General features: G+C 32.5%; 1 protein-coding gene across 4 annotated transcripts; it reads right to left on the bottom strand.

Annotated features, from left to right (window-relative positions):
- Positions 1 to 2262: 2262 nt before the first annotated feature.
- LOC143059148 (innexin unc-9-like) lies at positions 2263 to 21960 on the bottom strand. Of its 4 annotated transcripts, none has more exons than XM_076232634.1 (2): positions 21805 to 21960; positions 2263 to 4382 (listed from the first exon to the last, which is right to left on the bottom strand). In XM_076232634.1, the coding sequence occupies exons 1-2, from the start codon at positions 21810 to 21812 to the stop codon at positions 3140 to 3142; spliced, it is 1251 nt and encodes a 416-aa protein (XP_076088749.1). In that variant the 5' UTR covers positions 21813 to 21960; the 3' UTR covers positions 2263 to 3139. The 4 variants fall into 4 exon arrangements, with proteins under 4 accessions (XP_076088749.1, XP_076088750.1, XP_076088752.1 ...); XM_076232635.1 differs by lacking the exon at positions 21805 to 21960 and adding an exon at positions 14805 to 14949; XM_076232637.1 differs by lacking the exon at positions 21805 to 21960 and adding an exon at positions 12604 to 12696.
- Between the last annotated feature and the right edge of the window lie 2973 nt (positions 21961 to 24933).

The raw sequence follows: 24933 nt of genomic DNA, 5'->3' as shown, positions 1-24933 counted from the left end.
GATTATCGTAAAAATTAATTTTATTTTGCAGAACTTTGCCATGGGATTTCATGGTAATTCTCTAAGACCACAACAAGTATCATCATAAATGCCTATAGAAATACACAGTGAAAACATGATTAAATAAACGAACACCATCATATTTAAAAGTTACCAGAAAAAGTAAAACATAATTTCTATCCAGTTTTGTATTTTTTTCTAGCTAAGGTTTATAAAGCATGGCATGTATCTCCTTTAAAGTCAATTATAAGACACGAATTATGTTTATGTATATATAAAGACAAATAGCACGCTGTCGTTTTTTCTATAGTCGCAAAGAACTTTTCTCTTGGTAGGCTTTACATTGACTACAGACTATTTAACAACAGAACAATGACAGATTCGTACTCCTTACCATAGAATGTAAACGATATGCAATATCCTGAGACTAGATATTTGTCACCCTTGCATGAACATATTTTGATAAACACGATTTTGTCTTTTAGACTGTTAGACTTTTGAGAAACAATGGTAGTAAAGATATTACATGATTTTCTTGCAATACAACAAGTGTCCCGCACAACCCTATTTAGCAGAATATGGAATGGATAACCAAGCTTAAAACCGTTTAAGAGCACAAAAACCCAAACATTGAGTTACTAGTTGTTCAAACCTTTGTTTAAGGCACAAATACCTCATTCATCATCTTAACAATAAACAAACAAGATGTTTACTGTATTTGGCAAAACTTTTAGGAAATTTGGTCCTCAATGCTCTTCAACTTCGTACTTTATTTGGCCTTTTTAACTTTTTTGGATTCGAGCGTCACTGATGAGTCTTTTGTAGACGAAACACGCGTTTGGTGTATATACAAAATTTAGTCCTGGTATCTATGATGAGTTTATTAATTATGGTTACAGTACTGTTTGAATGGTACCATTTGCCTAGGACTCCTGTTTCAGTACTACAAGTAGTAAAAAGAAAAGATGGTAATTCAGTGGGGATAACACGTGTTTCAGGGACAATTTTCTTCATGTGCCTTCATGATCATATGTTTTTAAGGTCAAACATATAAAGCGGCTAAGAGCATAACAAACCAGCTTCTTAAGTTGTGTTTACGAATATATTTTAGGCTATTATTAATTCAAGTGCATGTTAAATATATTTTGCTGACGACAAAAGTTTTAATTTTGTTTAAGATGAAAAAAAACAAATTGTTGACAAAACCTCTTGCACAGATGATGATAGATAGGTTCCAATAGTCCTTTTTTTCTCGAATGTGATCTAATTAGAATTATCACTGGATGTATACATGATAAAAACAAAAACAGTGCCACATGTGCAGCAGGATCTGTTAGCCCTGACCATAGAAGTATTATATTGTCAAAATAATAATTCCATGCCCTGACGGAGCACCTGCAACCCCTTACCTTGTATGTTGTTCGTCTTTTGGTGTTTTTTCGTTATTTCGTCATACCATTGTCATACCATTGTCAGTTTTTTCGGCTTTATGAGTTTGAATATCACTTTGCTATATTTTGCCACCCTTTGACATAGTTTACTTATCCAATTCAGTTTTCAAAGCTTCATTGACATATGTGTATCCGAAAAAACGACATTTTTCGATCAGTTGTAAAAGGCTATTATCCTGAATATGCATGTCACGTTCGCCGTTTGATTTTAAGAGCCGATAATTATTTTGCTCATCAGTTTATCTGATTATATACAAATAGAACTGATAACATATAACAGGATTATAATTTTGCACGCAAAACGTCTGTTTCGTCCCGAAAAACTCATCAGTAACGCTCGAATCAAAATAAAAAAAATCCAAATAAAGTAGGAACATAGAGGACACACAACTTCGAAAGGTTCTGCAAAGTACAGCTAACAAATGATAGTAACCTATTCCTGAAGAAGGAAATCCTTTGAATTTTGAAAAAACATCGAAGCTTGTAAACAGTTGTTAACGGTGATACCCTTGGGGAGAAAACTTTCAGTTATTCGAGCTAAAGATAATTTTAATTTTCCTATGATAATATTGTACTAGACCGGTGAGAAAACCCAAAAGACCTATACAGCGAAATATACAGCTTATTTTTCGGCTGTTCGACTAGATCATTTTTGTCATGTTATCGTTATGTCAATGACGATGACAAATTATTATCATAAAAATGGAGAGAAAATGTTATCGTGACTTGCAAAAAAAATTCTGACAATAACAAAATCAAACAGATTTACAAAATATCAACTAACCATTATTAAGCCAAAGTAAACAATAAGTAAAATATTCAAATTTTTATTATCTTATAAAACAAAACTCGGAGTTGCATATTTGTTTCAATAATAATTTTACCTATAGTATCTGTTCTTTCAATGTACAAAATGATATGTATGAACAAAAAATCATATACTATATCTATATCAATCATTGTCAATATGTACAGGAATGTAAAGCATCTCCTACATTCGGGATATCTCTACCTTACATTTGGGATATCTCTTCCCTTCATCCGGGATATCTAACCGAAAAGTAACTAAATTACTAAATATTAGCGAAAAATAATCATTTCTTGTTCAAAATGATAAAAGTATAGTTCGTAATTCATGCTTCATCGAAAAAAATTAACAAATGTAAAGTAAAAATGGCTGCTTTACAACATTAATTTGATGCAGTTCAAAATGGAAGACAAGCGATAGACATACCGAGAGACATACAATTAAAAAAACATCGAAAAAATTAAATAAATGTAAGGTTAAAATGGCTGCTTTACAATATTTACTCGATGTAGTTCATAATGGAAGACTAGCGATAGACATACAATTAAAACACAATTTTATCATACATACATGTATGTCTTCATGTCATTTAATAATGTAAATGTTAAAACTGCATGCGATGTAAGTTAACTGCTTTTAAAAAAAATATAAATGATAAATGTGGATACAAAATAACATTATGTATTGCTAATTAAAACGAATACACCATAGCACCATTAAATGAAAATAAAACATTTTACACATGCGTTAATCTATTGCCCATCTATTTCTACTCTTGGCTACTGGCACTGACATATTGACATCGTCACGTGCTTGTAGCGACACGTGACTTTATTTGAGACATTTACAGTTTAATTTGCCTATTTACGCTTTCCTTGTCTTAATCAACCTTTTCACCCATTTTGAGAGTGGAATCGTCCACGTGGTTACCCAAGTAATCATTTTCGTCAATGTTGTTTGCTTGTTGATGTCGCGCTTTGAATTTCTTCCAGAGTTCAGCAATCAAGTCTGTCACTACAATACTTGTGCTATTTTTAGAAATCATGTACATTAAAAAGATTCCATCATTTCGTAAATAATGACGTGCAAATTGAACACACAATTTTTTGTCAAAAGCTGTATTAAGCTGATTTTGCGCTTTCAAATATTTCTTGATGTAGTGAACTTTATTGTTATGCATAATGTGGAAAGCAATCCATTTTATAACGCTGTATGAAGACAGAAAAGCCACAAACACTAGCCAAAACCAAATAAAAATGAAGATTTTTTCGTTGAAAAGATTTATGGGTAATACGCACTGTACTGTCCATGTCTGCAAGTTGTTTAGTTGCCGGATACGGAAGTCGCACAATGTTACCCTAGGAAAGCGTGCAGATTCCCGGAAGTCATCACCATTAGCAATAGCACTTATGACTTCGAAGCCATAGAAATTGTAATCACTTCCCATGAAGGCATTTAAAATAAAAAACTGCCCGATGATATTGATTAAATACATAAACTTCACGCAAATAAAAAGACCTGTTAGAAATGTCCCTCCTCGCTTGTTGCACATCAAGCAGAAATATTTAGATGCAGTCGCACGAAATTTGACAAACTTATTATGTTTGTATTCTTGGTAAGTCCATAGCCATTTGTCTACGTAATTTGAAAGATTTCCGATTGCGTCTGCGCGGTCTTCAGGAGAACTGCATTGTGTTTCTTGTGCAAAATCAATTACTCGGTCAAGGCTTATACCAGCTGCACTGTGAAACATCTTCCAGATCAAATTAGGCAACTTGAACAACAATGCTTGAAACATCAAGATTAAAGGTACCCACTGGTAGTAAGTTAATTCTTTATTCTGCCTCGTTTTCAAATCGACTGGAATTGTATCTCCCATTGGAACGTAATACGTGTTGCTTATCCAGCACATACTCTTTGTATATTCTTCGTACGCGTCCGTGAACTCTGCCGGACACCAACATTGTATAGGATCACCGACAAACGTCCCAGTCGAAACAACTACGGCAAAAACCACCAATATCAACACAGTATATAAATGACTAATCCGGTCGATCCAATCATCGCTTGTGTTTCCCTTAAGCTTGCTGATTGATGGCACAGCCCCTAAAATATCTGCAACCCTGCAAAAAGAAAACAAATACACTTATTTAAGATAGATTCTGGTTTTTCCTAGAAAACAAATTCAAGTTATCGTAATTTCTTGCAAAATCTATTCGTAACATAAAACTCTTTCTTGAAAAAAATTACATTTTCCCGTGATTTCCCGACAAATCTATTTGGAATATCAAATATTCTTAGATGCTTACGTCATGCAGAAAATATACCTCGTTTCTACTTGGAATAGACAGATGTTGTCACCAAGGCAAAGGGATTTTGCAATAAAAACTTACTGTATTTTAGCATATTCATTCCAGTATTGGAATATGCACACAAGTATTAAATAATATTATACAATTGTCGACTTTTGATGAGGTTGCTATATAAATTATAACCCCATGCAGATATAATATAGGGTATTTCTTAATACGAATAACACACTGACAAATGCTTTAGTATTTTGAAAAAAACGATGTTCAAGTTTCATTACTTATAATTACGAAACGCAGAAAATCCTTATAGAAAGTGACCATTCATCTTTTGTGGGTGCATGTATGTGTTTTTGTCACTTTATAACACCCCTACAAATGTACAAGTTTTTCAAAGTGTTTCCTTTCAAATTAAAAATTTACATTTCTAAGTAGAAATTCACAATGTACTTATTTAAGTGTGTAAATGTACAATTGATGTGTTACAAGGAGTGTGCTATTTGTTTTAAGAATTCAATTTCTCTTCTCGTAATTTTTACAGAGGATGACCTTGAGGTCACTCCGATGTATTGTTATCGCTTAAATTTCCGTCATTCATAAATTCTAGTCAAATTAGTGTTGGGTTTTCAACACCAGTGAAAAAAGTGCATTTTCATACCTGCGATTTCTGTTCTCCGGTTGTACGATGTTTCAACAAAATATGGAATCATTTCAGTTGTTGATTTAGTGGTGAAAATTTGACTGAATTATATCTTAATAAATACGATTTTATATGTTTAATTGGTGTTTCAGAAAGAGGTCAGGTGCTCTTGTTCATTCATAAAATTATCGTTCATTCATAAAATTATCGTTCATTCATAAATTTATCGTAAAATAAAAATCACTACACAGGTTATACGTGTAGTGTAAATGACCACCTGTAATCTAAAAATAGCGGTCACACTAATAACGACAAGAAGAACTTTTAGCGACAAGAAGCGTCAAGAACGGACAAGAAGAATAAATTAAGCGACAAGAAGACTATTTAGCGACATGAAAACTTCTCGTACCGCATGAGGATGACACATATCAAATGAACAATTATGTGTGGGACTTAGTTTTAAAAAATGATGTCAAAGTAACACTATGAAAATATTTTTAGTAAGCTGAAATATATATTTATTTTTTACATGTTTATGTCTTGTAAGTTATTTTATTTCTGTCCAATTTTTTTAACATTAGCGTCTCGAAAGGTGAAATGTTTTAAATGAATGGTTAATTTAAATTAATTATGAAAATTGTTAAAATTAAATAAATAAAAGTAATTTTTGCCCAGTTACAAACACTACCAGGGGATAATCCATAATTACACCCAACTTTAGCCTTGTAAACTTGTTGTCTCCTTGTGAAATATAAAACATATTAAAAATGATTTCCTGCTTAAGTCTTTTATTGATATAAAGTCAAAACCTTCTTGCTTTTCACTAGACAACCATGTCCTGTCAGGTTTAATTCTTATATATGTAGATGAAAAATAAAAGTGTCCCAAAACATTAACATGGCAGCAATTGCTTTTACAGCCTTTAAGGCTTTGATTTTTTTACAGAAGAGTGTCCACCATGCACTTGCACTGCACTATAATAATAGTAGAATAGAATTATCATATATACAAATAGATGAAAATGATATTTATCGGTCGTCCAACTGTCTATATCAATCTGCTCAGCTCTTAATAAAACTCCCTAGCACGGCTTTGTGACGTCAAATACGTTGACCTGGCCTTAATAACTTTGACCCGGACATATCAGCGACGTCATAATGTTTGAACCGACGTTGAAACTTATCAAGTCAACTTCCGGTTGCTGGTGAAACTAAGACTATACTTCCAAAAGACGCAAATTCAGCCCGATAAATCGATTATCAGGTTATCGGCGTATTAATATTGTAAAATATCAGCTGCTCGACATAATATGAAGGCTTTTTTATCTCGTTCGCTGCGCTTACTCGACAAAAAGCTTAATATTATGTCTCGCAGCTGATATTTTACGATATCAACATGCAGACAACCTGATAATCGGTACATACATGCAATCGTAATATTAATAATATATATAACAACAAACCAGTGTATTCTCTACGACTATTATTATACAAGTATAATAGTCCAAGGTATACTGATTTCTTGCACTACAATATAATAGTTATTACGGTGAGGTTGAATTTCCTGTCATTTATTCATCATCCAAGCACGAACTTGTATCAGAAAAAAATATCTCTGTAAATTAACCCAAGTTTCAGGTATAGAGATGTGATCTGTTTCTGTGACATGTGCTTTTGACCATCCACAAGAACCTGCGGTCATCCGATGTTCAGTACTTCAGTACTTTGATTTTATTTTATAATACATTAAAATACACGAAAAATATGTTGGTGAATGTCTCCATTTGTAATATTATTGGCTGAACGCAAATTGTTTTGGCCATGGTTTAATATTTTCTGGATACCTAATAACCCAGTCGTTATATTCCACTGCTCTTACGATGGCTACGGGAGTGGAATAGTCGAGAACGTGACGGAGAGGACTGAATTATACAGATTAGACAGCTGATTGTTTATCTGATTGATCCCTCACAAATGGGGCATTTTCGTGGAATCTATAAATGTACTTTTTCAGTTTCTGGAAACGTCACTAACATGACTAACCAAAGGTTGGGCTACTATTAACCTAAACAAATGTACTTTTGAAATTTTCAACGGAACCGAAATTCACGATTATTTGCACAGACAATCTTATTTGTATCCGCGCTATAATTATGTGCAATACCACCAAAAAAAGTACGTTACATTCGATTTCTTGTTAAAATGAGAAATAATTTACATTTATGTTTACATTAAACAAATATGACATAACTTATGTGATTGTTCAAGGGGTTTTATTTTATGCATTAAGAAATAACCTGACAAGAAACATTACAATTATGTAACACTTAGTTATTAATTATGTTTACATTTACACATATAAAAAAGAAGATGTGGTATGATTGCCAATGAGACAAGTCTCCACAAGATATCAAAAGACACATACATTAACAACTTTAGGTCATCGTACGACCTTCAACAATGAGCAAAGCCCATACCGCATAGTCATCTATAAAGGCCCCGAAATGACAATTTAAAACTATCAACTAAAACAATGTTTGTTTTTGAAAGTTTTATAACAACCTCATTAAGAATACTGTATTAACATGACTATTAACTGTACTTTGATGTACAAATTTGCAAATGTATCACCTCCTCCAAGATATCTAAATATATGCATGATTATATCATGTGAATGTTTATGAACTTTGAATTCTCTATGTCCCTAAATGATAATATTGTCATATCTGTCTTTATTACAATTCAAATATTTGAATTTTTCACCAATACATTTAATTTGATTTGATAGAAAGGGTTGAAAAAATATTCCCTTAAATCTGACAGTTGAAACAATTTGACCCTCCATTTTATTGCAGAAAATCGTTTTCAAAACACCATCCTTTTTTATTTTGATGTTCCAAAACTTATTGAAGAATCTTGAAGTGACCTAGCTGGTTATTAAAACTAGTACACAGGGGGAGGGGGAGGGGGTGGGGGAGGGGGAGGGGGAGGGGGAGGCGAAAACTACTTCTTTTAATACCGATGATGACTATTTTCTTGTATATGCAACTATTGACTTTAAACTGCAAAACTTGACAATATTTTTATTGCCAAACATTTCTTTATTTTAAACAATTGTGAAAGATAAATTCTGCACATCTTTTAAAACATGCATGACAATTTAACAAGGACTATAATAGAGGAGAACAAACTTTATGCATATGTACATTTCATCTCCAGGCGTTGATGACACACAGTAGTAAACAAACAAGGATGGGATACAAGTATAATGAAATATGCAAACTTTTAATAACATAGACATGATAGATGTGTTGCAAACTATGACATTTTTCCGAATATCGTCGTATTTTTTTAAATTTTGAATTACAATGACCAAAACGATTTGGCTGATTAGACTTAACCTTCTAATAAATCAATGATTTAATATCCAAACTCATAAATGAATTTTATCAATTGATTCCCGTAAAATTCTACCAGTGGTGGATCCTGGTATTCCAGGGGGTGGGGGGGGGGGGTGGGGAGGGGGGGGTGTGAACGCAGAGTTACCCCCCCTTTTTTTTTTTACGAAGAATGCATTTGAATGGGGACATATGGTTGGAACTCCCCTTTATCCTGGGTTGGGAACCCTATTTATATATACATTAGTTGGATCTGCAAAAGGTCGAAATTGCTTCAGTCGAAAGAGTTTCATTTTTTTTTTTAAATTTAAAATTTATATTTGGTTTATCAGTTTGAAACAGATGGCTAGTTATCCTAGCTATGTAAATACCAAAATAGAATAGAAGGTTTGATATAAAAGTAAGGAAACAGATTTAAATTTATTCAATACAAATGCATAGCAAGTTTCTGTTTCGAACTAGTTCGGCAAAAGCAAATACAAATGTAAAAGATCTAACCATCTACCAGAAGCTGATCAAGATTAAAGGCAAAAAAATGTGCCCCAACAAGTAACAAGGGTTATGGGATTTAGGAAAACAAAAGCTGACCAAGAATGAACCGGCAAGGAGATGGTACGGTCGGAGCTTAAAAGATTAAAACACATTAAATTGTTGGTCAATCTGTGTGCCACAAAGAGCAGCACGAACTACAAGAATTTATAAATAAAAGCATGTATATAAATTACATATTTTAATAATACATTGACATTCCAGAATATTGTTTTGGATATGTCGTCTGTCGAACACCTCAATTAGTGTATTGCCTTTGTAAACAGGTCACGTATATTTTACCTTGTTATGGTCATAAATAACAAATCGGAATACATTCAAAATGAATTAATAACTAATTCATAACAAATAAAATGTAATACTCACATCGGTGCTTTTCAAACTTTCCTAATTATTCGCTGAGGTTTTGTTTTTATCAAAATCGTCTTACGAAATACGGTAGTATTAGGAAAGAGTTTAAATCTCCTCACATATTATGTACATTGAGAAATCTTGTATGACACACACCTCGATAGCCATTCAACCGGAACTTAATAATATAAACAATTTATGGTCCCAAACTTATTTTAAAAAGGTCAGACGACGCAATGAGTCGTCGACGTTCGTTGTCAACACACCCTTGTAAGATGAACGTTTTGATAAAACTGCACAAACAACATATATAGGTGCACTTGCAAAATGTTGTCAAAATTTTAGTTTTATGAGATCAAATGTTAGATTCTTTTGTAATTAATTTTGAAAGTTTCATTGTCTAAATGCCATCAATCCAAGTATATTGCATTGGCGGAACCAAAGAGAGAGGTGTAGAGGGCATATTTCCTTTGTTCGGTAGCCAACAATATATTATATCATGTTTTTCACGATTTTAATGGTTATTTTTTTCATAAAATAGTCCAACTAGAGGCTCTAAAGAGCCTGTGTCGCTCACCTTGGTCTATGTGAATATTAAACAAAGGAAGCAGATTGAAAATTGACTACAAAGGTCAATAACTCCTACAGGGGTCAATTGACCATTTCGTTCCTGTTGACTTATTTGTAGATCTTACTTTGCTGAACATTATTGCTGTTTACAGTTTACCTATATCTATAATAATATTCAATATAATAACCAAAAACAGCAAAATTTCCTTAAAATTACCAATTCAGGGGCCGCAACCCAAAAACAGGTTGTCCAATTCATCTGAAAATTTCAGGGCAGATAGATCTTGACCTGATTAACAATTTTACTTCATGTCAGATTTTCTCTAAATTATTTGGTTTTTGAGTTATAAGCCAAAAACTGCATTTTACCCCTATGTTCTATTTTTAGCCGTGGCGGCCATCTTGGTTTGATGGCCAGGTCACCGGACACAATTTTTAACCTAGATACCCCAATGATGATTGTGGCCAAGTTTCAAATAATTTGGCTCAGCAGTTTCAGGGGAGAAGATTTTTCTAAAAGATTACTAAGATTTACGAAAAATGGTTAAAAATTGACTATAAAGGGCAATAACTCCTAAAGTGGTCAACTGATCATTTTGGTCGTGTTGACTTTTTTGTAGATCTTACTTTGCTGAACATTATTGCTTTTTACAGTTTATCTCTATCTAAAATAATATTCAAGATAATAACCAAAAACAACAAAATTTCCTTAAAATTACCAATTCAGGGGCAGCAACCTAACAACGGAATGTCAGATTCATCTGAAAATTTCAGGGCAGATAGATCTTAACCTGATTAACAATATTACCCCATGTCAGATTTGCCCTAAATGCTTTGGTTTTTGAGTTATAAGCCAAAAACTGCATTTTACCCCTATGTTCTATTTATAGCCATGGCGGCCATCTTGGTTAGTTGGCGGGGTCACCGGACACAATTTTTAAACTAGATACCCCAATGATGATTGTGGCCAAGTTTGGTTAAATTTGGCCTAGTAGTTTCAGAGGAGAAGATTTTTGTAAAAGTTAACGCCGGACGCAGGACGACGACGGACGACGACGACGACGGACGCCGGACGCCAAGTGATGAGAAAAGCTCACTTGGCCCTTTGGGCCAGGTGAGCTAAAAATATCGTTTTATAGAATCACGCTGCTGTTTAAAAAATCATTGATTCGCCCTGAAGACTGGACATTCAAATACAAAATTATTTTATATAAAGTCGGACTACAGTAATATACATTATAAAAGTCTAGTGATAATTTAATCACATTTTGCTCTGTTTAAAAGTATTCCAAGATATTTCGTATACCTTCGGTTTTTAAGTTATTGTAAATTTAGGGAGCTTCCATTTGATTTTCATGGGGGGTCTAGGATGAAATTTGAAAAAAATAGGCAGGACAGGAATTTTGAGTAAAAAAAAAATGCAGGATGAGACACTTGCAAAACAAAAAAGTCAGGATGACAATTTAGGTAAAAAAAAGTCAGGATAAACTAAAAAAAAAAGAAGGCAGGACCGAATAGAGTGAAAAATAAAAAGGCAGGACGGAGATTACAACTAAAAAAAAGGCAGGACGAAATTTTTCATCCTAGCCCCCCCGCCCCCCATAAAAATCAAATGGTAGCTCCCTTAGAACAATTCAGTAATTTACATCATAGAAGATGCTCGTTCATAAATCAGTGACTTTAAATCTTAAACACAAGGCCTAAACAAACAAAAAAAAAAAAAAAAAAAAAGGGGGGGGGGGTAAACGTATGCAAAGAATTCTAGTATTGTTTTACTCATTTTATTTTATATAAACTCCCATGTATGATGTTATCACTCCCTAGGCATTGGTGTCGATTTTGTCACTTATGACCCTAAAAAATCACTTCTGTCAAATTTCTAAGTTTATTTGAAAGAATACCTTGACGCTTTTTTGTTTACACGAAATCTGAAATCAAATACCCCCACCCAATATTTCAGACGGCATTCTTCATGGTTATATACATGGTTATATACATGTAGTAGTCCCACAATCCAATTTTTATTTTTTGTAAAAAAAAAGGGGGGGGGGTCGAGATTTCTTGTTTTGTTTTACCCGTTGGAATTTCATCCTATGACGATGTGAATGAATTTTTTTTATGAAATCCCATATAATGTTATCACACTAGTTTAATTTGTTTAACTCTTTGGAATTTCATCCCATGTGATTAAAAAAAATATGAAATCCCATGTATAATGTTATCACTCCTCCCCCTGTATTGGTGTCGATTTAGTTACTTATGACCCTAAATATATATAATTTCTGTCAAATATCTAAGTTCATTTAACCTTTCTTTTACACGAAATCTGAAAAAACCAGCCCACCCAATCTTTCACACGGCCTCCACCATCTTCACGGATACATTTATTGATATTATACACAAAAATGTCAAACTCCCACGGTTCAATATCTTTTGAGTATTGATGTTCTACGGGCTAATGTAATCCCCTTTGATCTTTTTTCACAAATTTAAATATTTCAAATTTTAAAATAAGAATGAATACCTACATGTCACAGTGGTATCCAGGTCACGTCTCCTTTGTATACAAATTAAATTTAAGGTTTCTAAAATGATTAAACAGCAGTTTGGTGATCTAATCGGGACAAAAATTGTCCATGGGGTTCATTCGGGGTCAAAGATCACTAGCTTACAAAGCAAATTATATTAAAAATTATCATTGCGTAATGTCCAAATTAAAATTAAGGGTTATTTACTTTTCAAAATGTCACACACTAGGGTAGGACACACGAGTATAAATTATGAAATTTAAAATACTTTCAGTAGCTATTCAATCGAGGCTTTCATTTTGTAAAAAAAACTAATAACTTTTTAAAAGTCATTTTTAAATTTTGAATGTCCCTTTGGAGCCTCAAATGTTTTATTAATTTCTCACTACAGATTTGACGTTTTTCACCCACTTAATCAATCAAGTTCGTGTCAAATTTTATCTTCAGTATATTTACACTTACAATTATACATGTATGGAAATTTTTCGTTGATCAGTTATACATGTAGTGCGGTTATCATAATTTTCCAATATTCTAATATTAGCCTAATTCTAAATAACATAATTATCATTATCAACCTTTCAAATACATGCATTGATAGTAACGTTTGATCAAAACCATGAAATTTTACTTTTTGAAAATTGACAACCAACATCGGACCAAGGAATCTTTATAATGAAAAAAGGGGGGTGTAATAGGAAAAACAATATGGTATGTTAATCTCCCCTTGCTTCCTTGGCCATGAAAACGCTAAGTTCTGATTATCGTCAAATGTAGGGTGAATTATAAATTAGGTGTGGGATGGGGAGGGGTTATAGGCTCAAATGTAGGGTGGGTTCAGGAGTATTGTCTATATTCAAAAATTAAAGTGTATTTCCGATTTTGTACCTTGTGAAAGTTGGACGTATGAAAAGGCCATATTGTGACCACTTGAATTCTAAACAAAAGCACTACAGATACATATTTAAAAAAAAATCAAATTCAAATTCAAAACTTTAAGATAATCAGTACCTGTATTTACATATTTTTGGTATTTGTATATATGCATATTTAAATTATGGCTTTAGACGTTTTGGAATTATTGCAAACACTTCCAATTATACTCATTTTGAGATCTTTCCATATAAAAATTACATTTGAGCGCTTTTTAAGATGTTTTGCCACACCATTTTATTCCAAAGATACTTTGCTACCAGAAATATACAAAGATATTTTAGAATATCAATTTAATATATTTTATCATGTTTATAGTAAGTCTTTAGCACATGTACATCTCTTTTGGCATTATATGTGTAGGCTGAAATTACCTATTTTACAGTCAAATATGTCAATGTTGCCGTGACATATTAATGACATCGTCATGACATCAGAAATGACATATCTGCACCAATGAGTCCACATTTCATAAACAAGTATGTTTATTAATAAAATAACATCTTTTTCAATTTGAAAATCTTTGATTTTTTTTTGTTGCAATCTCGACAGTCTAATAATAGTTTTAATCATGCTTCGATATGAATATTCATTTCCAAAGTGCCCCCCCCCTTTCCCCAAAAATAAATATATGCTGATCCCCTATCAATATAGGAAATATATGTGCACAAAACATGAAAATTATTAAGCTTCGGAAACCTGAATTTATATGATTATATACATTAACCTATGCTGAAATCCGTCAGAATAAGATGCTATTTAAAGGGAAATAAGAAAACTAGAAAGTTTGTTGAATTAACATTTTAAACCCAACCTATACTTAAAATGGCCCATTTCAAATGCAGTATATACTTGGTTGTTTTTGTTTGGATATGAATCGATTATCCAGGGTAAATCCACCAATATTCAACTGATAAAAGTACGATTAGAGTTCAAAGTGCAAAAGAAAATAACAGTAATACGACGCATATCCCGAAAATAAATATCCAAACGCTTAAATGTAAAATACCCTTAAAAGTAAATAAATAAATAACTTAATATTATAAAGTGGGAAATATTGCTGAATCAGTATTTATACGAAAACGGTATCAATATATTATGTTAATATCGAGAGTGCGCGCCATTTTACAAAAGTTAAGTACGTCTCTGTTTCCAAAAACATGTCCATTTATGGCATTATCTTTCAGTCTTAACTTATTTTTTATGAACACAATACACAAAATATTCTAATAATATTTTAATAAAAAAAGTTCTAAAAGTATACTCACATTCTGATGACACTATTATCATAAATTCATCTCCGACAGGTGAAAATTCAGTGTAAATAAAAACGGGTCAAAATTTTTATCTTCTCCAGTAATACCTTTACTGTATTATATTTACCCACACAATCGAATGTAAACAAATATTATGTGTATTTAACGTTAATACATATTATACGTGTCCTGACAGGCGGTGTGTAAATTTTTTAAATTGTCAAAATAAAATTTAAACAGATATTGACACCTTGTTTTTTATGCTTATAATGGAATGTTATTTATTTTTATTGCTTATAATTGTTATGATAAGTTGCTAGTGTATTTCAAGTGTCAATCACCTTTGAGCTGTTGAATACACCTACGTGTTGGAGTGATGGAAATATTAGAATATGTAAAGGCTTTAATTTAATTAATTATGTTTTCAAAAGCATTCATTAAGTTAATCAAACACACCTTATCAGTTTGGATACGTATAAATATATAATTCGGATTCTGTGTAAAAAAAACGAATTATATTGCGTATTAAAGACTTATGGATTTTTTTCAGTGACAAATATTACATGCAGGAAGAACGATTTCAACAATAGAACTCCTCCTCGAGTCGATGACTTTAGTCAATTAGAAAAGGACATGGTTTGTTCGATTGGACACAAGACCATGGCAACAGGGCAACACAGAAAAGAGAAATATAGCCCAAATACGAAAGAGTAAATAGATAGCTTAGTTCCAATCAGTGCAGTTACCGAACTGCTAATTTTTTTAATAAGTAAGATGCATATGTTATAGCACAGTTATCTTTATTTTATCAAGAAAATAAGATTTCGTCAATCATATGGGATTTTAAGTATTTTCTCTATTGTTCATCATCACTGTTATTATTATTCGAGTATATTTTGAATCGTTATTTTCTTTGTTTATGAAGTTGTGTTAATTGACTTCATTTATGTGGTATACTACTTAAATTGTTAATGGCTCAACTACCCACCACAGACCAAAATGACGTAGTAAGCAACGATCCCCTTTTTACTTTTTTTAATATCGTCTAACCAATGGATTAACGAATTATAAAGAGTTCTATTGATTCATCGCTTGAACTTTCTCATTCAAAACCAATTTCGGTACGGTTATCAGTAATTTGAGAAAGCTTATCTATCTCCATAAAGGAGATCTGTTGAATAATGACGCAACGTTACGACACAAAGACGCGAAGGAAGAACTCTTTATGAATTTACGATCCTCTTCAAAATGCCATGGGAATGAAGATTATCACTTTTCATTATAGACACAAACAAGGGTCCTATTATTAAAGTTCAATGGTATTATCACATAAAGAAATTGGATTTAATTTTAGAGTCGTTTTCCTTTAATAACCCCTAGAAATTACGCAAGTCAAATACATGATATAAACCCAGACACACAAATACATAGTTGTATGATTATAAGTCAATAAAGTATTTGAATAGAATGAGAGTGATAGAAATAGCACGAGGGTAACAAAATAAGACAAATATGTGACCGTGGGATAAAATAACAATCCCCCTTTCATTTCCTAAACAAATCAAATGTTTGAAGTTCGGTTGTCTAAGCTTCATTTGATGACCAGCAAATATTGCATGTAAAATAATAACAAAGCTAAATGAGGACGGGGAATGTAGACTTATGCACATGCAAAACATCAGAAAATATATAGAAATTAAGAGTTATTTATTGTTATATTTCTTTCCTTTACAATATATATTTGGAATCGATCGAGAGATCAAGAGATTAAAATGAAGTAATGATCTTACTTTCATAGATATAAGAATTAAGATGTGGTATGAGTGCCAAGGAGACAACTCTGAGTCTCAATGCAACTCACGATTTGTAAAAGTAAACCATTATAGGTCAAAGTACGGCCTCCAACACGGAGCCGCGGCTCACATTGAACAGCATGCTATATAGGCCTCCAAAAATGACTAGTGTAAAACCATTCAAACAGGAAAACTAACTGAGAGAGAGCGAGCGAGACTCATATGATCACACACTAATTGACCAGAGACAGAGAGGATTTATAAGATGCTTTCTCCATCTGACAGACAGTTTTTATAGTTGGGGTACGATTCTATGAGAAGGAATTTCATATTTAATATTTACAACAACTTAAATTTACAATTGGATTATTATTTTTTATCTTTACATTTTAGTATTGAAACGGATCTCCTTTTTACAGTAATGACAACTTTTTGATAAATGACTGAACTGAGAGATTCAATACAACTACAACACGTACACACCCACGATATCGCGGGCATTTAGAGCGTGATTGAAAGAATGTACTGTTGAAGGATGAATTTTTGTCAAAGATTTTATAACTGGAGAATTTCAGAATAGGAATAAAAAGTAATAGGTATTTGGTGACAGGACAATTTTTTTTAACCCTCCCCCTTTTTTCTAAAGTCCGGTTTTTTTTTGTTTTTTGTTTTACTGTGAACATACATATACTATAAATAAAGTGTATTTGCTTTTATGACTGGAAAATTTCAGGAAAGATATAAAAAGTAATAGGTATTTGATGACAGGACAATTTGTTTAGCCCTACCCCTTTTTCCAAAGTCCGTTATTTCTTGTTTTTTTGTTTTTCTGTATACTATGAACAAACATATACTATAAATAAATTGTATTTTCTATTTACTATCTATTCCAAGTCTACTGTCCTAGGCAATATAGCACAGGCACTTGTCTCAGAAAAAAACATTTCCCTATATTAAGATTTGTTTTTTTCTGAGACAAGAGTCATTATAGAGACTCCTTATATAATAAATATCAGTGACAGCCGAGGATAGTAAACTTGGAATTGATAGTAAATACCAAATGCATTTCCTTCATAGTAGAATGAATTTCAAAACAGTGTAGCTGTGGCCATTGATTGACACATTAAATTCATCCATTGACTGGGACAATTTAGGTGAACGTTTGTATGTAACGACCAATGCTCACTATGTACTTTTTAAAGACACTTAAACTATGGGGTCACCAAAGGTTCTCAACACCTAAATAAAGTAATTCGAAAAATTAATCAGAAATAACACGATATTTTGATTTATATGAATTATATAAATCAAAACACAAAGGTTATTCCTGATTATTTTTTTCGAATTATTTTATAATTAAAGGCGTTAAGAAACCTTTGGTGACCCCACAGTTTAAATGTCTATCGTAGGGACAAACGTTCACGTAAATTGTCCCAGTCAATGGATGAATTTAATGTGTCAATCAATGGCCACAGCTACACTGTTTTGAAATTCATTCTATATAGTAGTCTCAACGCAAATATTATTTTGATATCCAGCATTTACATAGATAAGACTATATATACTATATAGCGAATGTTCAATTAAACCAGGTTTTTTTAACATTGAAAATTCTTAATTCGCCCCCTCCCCCACCCCCACCCACCATGATTCCATGCTCACCCATGAACATGATGAACACGTTTAATGAACACGGTCCATTCATTTTTAGGTCAATGCATGCCTGAACAAGACAAGAGGAAAGTTTGACGGACAGATTAGAATGGGACCCTGGTTCACTCCTCGACAGTAGACTCGGAGTATCATGAGATAATATAAAGATTTATTTACTAAGCTTAATTCGCAATGACTTGTAGAACCCCTCAGTATTTCATCTATACATCGTACGTATGCAAGGGTTTACAGTTTTCGGTTGATGTATATTTTTCTTGTTTTATATACTATTAAACATAATTTGAGGTTCACAATTTCCTGTTGTTAACAATAGCTATTACCTGTTTGTTGTTGGCTTTGACTTGTGCTCAAACATTATACACGCAAACTACACTAGTAATCTTTGAAACACTTTGGCTGCATAAAACATCCAAAAACTATATCCAACTTGAATTAGACAAAATTAAAATATTTGTTCAATCCGTAATACACTGAGTGGATAACAATTCAGGGGCGGATCCAGCCATTTTAAAAAGGGACAAAAGGGGGGGGGGGGTGTTCCAACTATATGTCCCTATTCAAATGCATTGATCGGCCAAAAAGAGGGGGTTCGTTACTAGTAAAACAATTTTTATCGAGAAACAAAAAAGTTTGAGAAGTCCATATATTACATTTATACTAAATTAACAAAAATGATATGTAAAATATTCGCTTATTCTGCAGAATATACAGTTCCGCCGGAACAGGATGTGGTCTTCAATAGACAAAAGTTCTATAAATTTTGATCTGTCACCGCATATATTAGTTAACACCTGAGGTTACATTCCTTCTGCTATAAAGTTCAATTGTTTTTTTCTAATTATGTCACTGAAAAATTATATCAATGGCGATAGGGAAAACAAAATATTAAACTATACATCTCTTTTTTTTATATATAGATTAGACCGTTGTTTTCTCCCGTTTGAATGGTTTTACACCAGTACTTTTTGGGGCCCTTTATAGCTTGCTGTTTTGTGTGAGCCTAGCTTCTGTGTTGAAGACGGTACTTTGTCCTATAATGGTTTACATTTATAAATTATGACTTGGATGGAGATTTGTCTCATTGCCACTCATACCACATCTTCCTATATCTGTATATAATAGTCAGTAAAGTTCATTCACTTCGTTAAACAGTTCTGTAGTCATTAATTCTCCATTATCTTACAGAAAAGAAATGAGTTAAAAATTATGTGAAATATTGTGAAATTTTCAGTCCTATATATATATAACAAACATTTTGTACTTACATCAGTAATACATGAACTGCACATAGGAAATTGATGCAAATAATAGTTAATTATTCGTATTAACGAGTACCTAATTATATACAAGGGATTCTTAGCTGTATTTGTTAATGTATCAATGTTGATGTATGTATTTATTGTATTAACATATTCTGATTCAATCCCTCTTTATGAAAACACTAATAATTATACATGCATAGACATTTTGTAATTCTCATTGATTTGTAATGTTGTTTTGTTTCTTGATGCCCACTCCACAACACTACACCTAATTTTCAAAAAACAAGATCCGAACCTGCTGAAAATCCGTTTAGTTTTGTTATTGTTTATGAATTCTATGTATACATATGTAAGTTAATGTGACAAGACTTATGGTACTTATGAAAAGTTGAGCCCTATGAGTCTTTATATTAACGGCCTGAACCTTTATTTCGATCCCCATTGCAGTGGTGGGGATTCAAGATAAAGAATTTCAAAATCCTTATCACTAATAGTGGGGTTATAATATGACCTGCCTTTGACCTTAAGGAATTTAATTTAATCGAGAACATGACGACATTTGACATCTTAATTTCAAGATCAAAGCTGTCTTTAAATGCAGATTTTGGTCATCAATATTTTAATGGATAATATCGATACCTCTTTTGCGTTTAATGACTTCTTTCAAAATACTTTAAATGCCTAAAACGACAGCTGCAGTGGTCAATTGGAGAAATAAGGTATATCATAGACATAATAGATGTAATACCCATTATTACATCTATGGGTATATCGAAGTCGACGATTTAAGAAAGTTATGTAACAACTCGAAAATATACAATGGGTTTAGAAATACCATTTTAAAAAATTCTATTGTCCAATAGTGTATATTACATTGACCCGTTTTATTTTAAGGTCAGAGTAACCGAGTTTCTGTTGTAAATCCAAGTGAAATCATGCTAAATATCGGACCACAGATGAATTATCACGTTGTGATTGGTTAAATGCCGTCATGGGGTTAGTAAGTTTCATATGGGGTTCATGACGCGTTAATGGCGACGTCATCTATTAATGTTGTTGTGTTTCATTGTTTATTCATCAACAAAACGCCGCGGAAAAAGTCCGGCCTCACCCCCTATGGATTTTACTAACCCTGTATGGATCCGTATGGGGTCAGTAGCGAACCATATAACTTATAATAGTAACCCCTATAATACAATCGATATATTCTGCTGAGAAATATCACTTATATAGTCTACATCCATTGCAGGATATTGACCATAAGAGGGGCTGTTACTCGTGGAGATAGCTCGATAGAAATACAGACAACTGACATCGACACTTCTCACCATGGGAACACATAATGAAAAATACGACATTCGTATCAGTGTTGATTTTAATTTAGATAAATTATTTTCAACTGCATTTTTAAACGAAAAGTACCATAAGCTAATTAGCATGATAAACAAACTTCTTTTCAAACGTTTTCGACCATACTGGAGGATATCTTCATGAATTTGCATTATATGCAAATCAAAAACAGTTCCATTGTTCTGTTTTAAAGAACTTATAACGGGAGTTTCTGGTTTTGTCAGAGTAATACGCATAATTATCAGAACAGAAAGTAAAACAAAGCTCATTTTTTATCAGCAAAGCTAAGAAAAAGGGTCTGCATTTTAATAGTAAAAGCCCATTTTTTTTCAACCAAGCATTAATAATGAAGATGGTAAATAAAAATAGTAAAAAGAGGTGACAACCAAATTGAACAATGGATTCTCAAGGCTCTTAATTCACTGTTACAAGAACTGAATATTTTTTTTTAATCTACACTACTCAAAAAAATTTAGCAACACAACTTCTGACTGAAAGTAAACAAAAATCGATGTATTGGTAATGCCAGATCCTTCTAAGCATTTTCTACAAACATATCAGCCTTCAAAGTTTGACTTCCGTTAAACTCCATGGAAGTTTTGCTAAACTTCCTTTTGAGTAGTATATTTATCCACAGCACACAAAGCACTGCAGTCATATCCACCACTTTGTTTCGAAAATACTTTTAGCTGTTCGTGGATGGTTAGGGAATATAAAACTTTGAGTTTTTGTAGGAACATGGTGTCCAATGGTTACAGATTAATTTATGTGTATCGAATCAAAATACATGGAATTTCAGATGATTGACAAGATTATTAATCTATTAACGATGATGTTTGATCGTGTCACTGGAAAGGTCACGTTCACTTCCGTCATAAATTTAACATTATTCCGACAATAAAACGAACATAATAAAAATAGTGTGTACGTTACCCAGTCATGTCTTCAAAGTTCCCTCTGTCTAGCGAAAATTATTTTCCAAATAAATGAAATCACCCCATTTTTGTTACAAACTTTTCCGATGTTGACTTTGTTTATAATTAAATGCACTTAATTTGTGTCCACCACGCAAAGACATCTGGAAGGGTCAACATGAGGGTTAGTCGTAGGTGGTGTTCCATCAATCAACGCCCAATTAATAATGTAAAAAAATGAGCAATTCTATAGATATGTACCCCGATGTCACAGTATAAGTGAATTAGCAACTTTATTATAAATGCGTAGAATATATTAATAATATTAATTATGTAGGAAAATTATCCTTGTGGAGCCCCAGATACATCTAATTATCATGTTGTGTTCAAATGACCGTCCGTTACTTTTAGCCTTCGGACAAACAACTTTTGTGTATTTGCGCTTGAAGCCGATTTTTTGATCGATTTCATTGTCCAGTTTTTTAGGCGATCTCGTTAGGAGATGAATGACAACTGCCTTAATTTATAACGTGACAAAACCAAAACCAATTGAAGTTACATGTCAAAAAATTATTAGAGGTTAAAAAACGAATAATGAGAAGGTGTCTGTGAAAAGGCACGACCATTGAACTTTGAGGGGGCAGGTGGTTTTTGTTTTGTTCTGATATTTGTTACGCTCAACGCTAACATAAATTTTATTACTATACCGTCATGAAATAATTTTTAAGAACTTCACATCTACTTTCAGTTAATTTTTAGTTCAAAATCAAATTGGGTTTCCCCCGGCCCCCCCCCCCCCCCCTCCAATGGTTCTTTGAAAACAGAAAAATCGTTCTTTTACTCAATACCCAATTACATACGAGACTGTTTTTGTATATGTATATATTAAGTTTGTCAACAAATAGCACCCGATTATCATACATCCAAATAAAACAAAATCTTTGTTTTTTCTTCTTCGCCTGACTTTTGCCGTTTATATTTACGATATATTGTGTGTCATCTTGAATACGCATGAAATACTTGCCACTGGAGATAATTGAAAACAAACAATGACCAGTCTGGTATCAATTATATTGTCACTAATTTGCATTCCACAGCTTGTTTCTAATTAACATTTCATATGTGTCAGTTTTGAACAGATCACATTACATAATATGCAATATATTAATTACGGGAAAAGGTTAAATTATGAAAATATTTTATCCGAAACATTTCCGCCCCATTTTCAAATCGTCTTTCGAAATCTGTTCAGCAAATAATAAAAAATAATTTTGAGTTACAAAAAACTGAATTCAGTGAAATTACTAATAACCTTTTTCAATGAATTATGTTGTTCGGAATCATATGTATGCGGGCATTGAAATCTCTGAAAGGCGCAAAACTCCGGAAAAATCGAAGGCTGCTTAATTTTTTAAATCTATTTCACCTTTAACTTAGAAAATATGAAGTATGATCCCGAATTGTGTATCTTTGTCATTTTGCTCAATTTCTTTTGTAACCTATTCTGACATCGGATGGATTTTTCTACATATAGATATAGGAAGATGTGGTATCAGTGCCAATGAGACAACTCTCCATTTTTAAAGTAATAATTTATAAAAGTAAACCATTATAGGTCAAGGTACGGCCTTCAACACGGAGCCTTGAATCTTGAAACAGCAAGTTATTACTGTAAAGGGCCCCAAAAATTACTAGTGTAAAATTAAACCATTCACATGTTCTCTATAAATTGATACTTGGATTGGCTATAGTAGCTTATGTGGTTTAATGCTTATGTGGTTTAATGCTTATGTGGTTTAATGCAAATCAGTCCTGATCATTCTGATTTTATACTCAATTCAAATGAAATATTCCATGTTTTAATCAACCTGTTAGTCAAATGCGTTTTGTTGAAATATACTTTTTCACTTTTTTCGTCTTTTGGAAAATGTTGTTTGTGCTGTATTTAGACCCTTCTACAACGAAACTTGTTTTACATGCACACGAATAAAAATTGCGGTTTTTATCCAACGCAATCATAGGTTTGAACGTAGTTTTCAATTTAGACTTGTGTATAAAAGTAAAAAATAATTCAAAATATCAATGCACACGTACCCAAAAATTGTGTTAAAAGCATGCGGAAGAATATCTCAAACAACGTTTTGCGACAATACGGGTAACGACCGGTAACTCTGTAATTGTTTTTGCGGGAAAATGTGAATGCCTACTCGTATCCAATATTTTAGAAAAATCGATTTTTTACAGAAAAGTGTTTACCGTGCACTTGCATTGCACTATTATAAGAATAGTTGACTAGGATGATATATAAATGGATGGAAATCATATATACATGTAACTGTTATTTGAATATAATATATAACAACAAATCAGTGTATGTTGATTTGTATCACTACAATATAATAGTTATTACGGTGAAGTTGAATTTCCTGTCATTTATTCATCATCCATGCACGAACTTGTCTCAGAAAAAGATATACAGTATCTCTATACATTTACCTCAGTTTCGGGTTAAGAGATATGCGATTTTTTTTCTTCTGAGACAAGTACTTTTGACCATCCACAATAACTGTGGTCATCCGATGTTCAGTACGTCAGTACTTTGATTATAGTTTTGCCTTCACTCTTGGATTTAGATTGACCCTGGAAGCTTCCTATAGTTTGTTACTTGTATATCCTTGCACGTTTCTGCATGTGCCAATTTAGCTTAATTATATGTAGACACTATAGATGTATGTTTGCTTATTATATCTTGGTGTTTTTTTATAGTTTGAATAAATGTGTTGGTGTTGTTATCGTCTCCTAGGAGACGATATTAAGGATTGAACGATGGACAGTCAGTGCGTGAATGCTTCTTACCACCTGATTGGAAGATATTACGAGACGTATATAATCAAAGTTTATTGATTGGTTAGGACAATCCAAACCTAGTTAATGTCTTTCAATCCCGTAGAGTATCGAATATGTCCTCTCTATTTTAGCCATTAGATTTTGCCTTTTCATTAATCATGCATATTCATGATACTGGTACACAGGTAACTTTTATCTTTTATAAATAACCGAATCTTCTGCAGTTTCGTAAACAACAAATTTAAACGATATATACTACTTTATAACGTGTGACCTCGTGTGTGGTAAAATTTATTGATTG

This window comes from Mytilus galloprovincialis, chromosome 14, assembly GCF_965363235.1.
Source record: "Mytilus galloprovincialis chromosome 14, xbMytGall1.hap1.1, whole genome shotgun sequence".
Lineage (NCBI taxonomy): Eukaryota > Metazoa > Mollusca > Bivalvia > Mytilida > Mytilidae > Mytilus > Mytilus galloprovincialis.
Note: the sequence above shows the minus strand (reverse complement) of the source record. Positions and strands in the feature narration are given on the sequence as shown.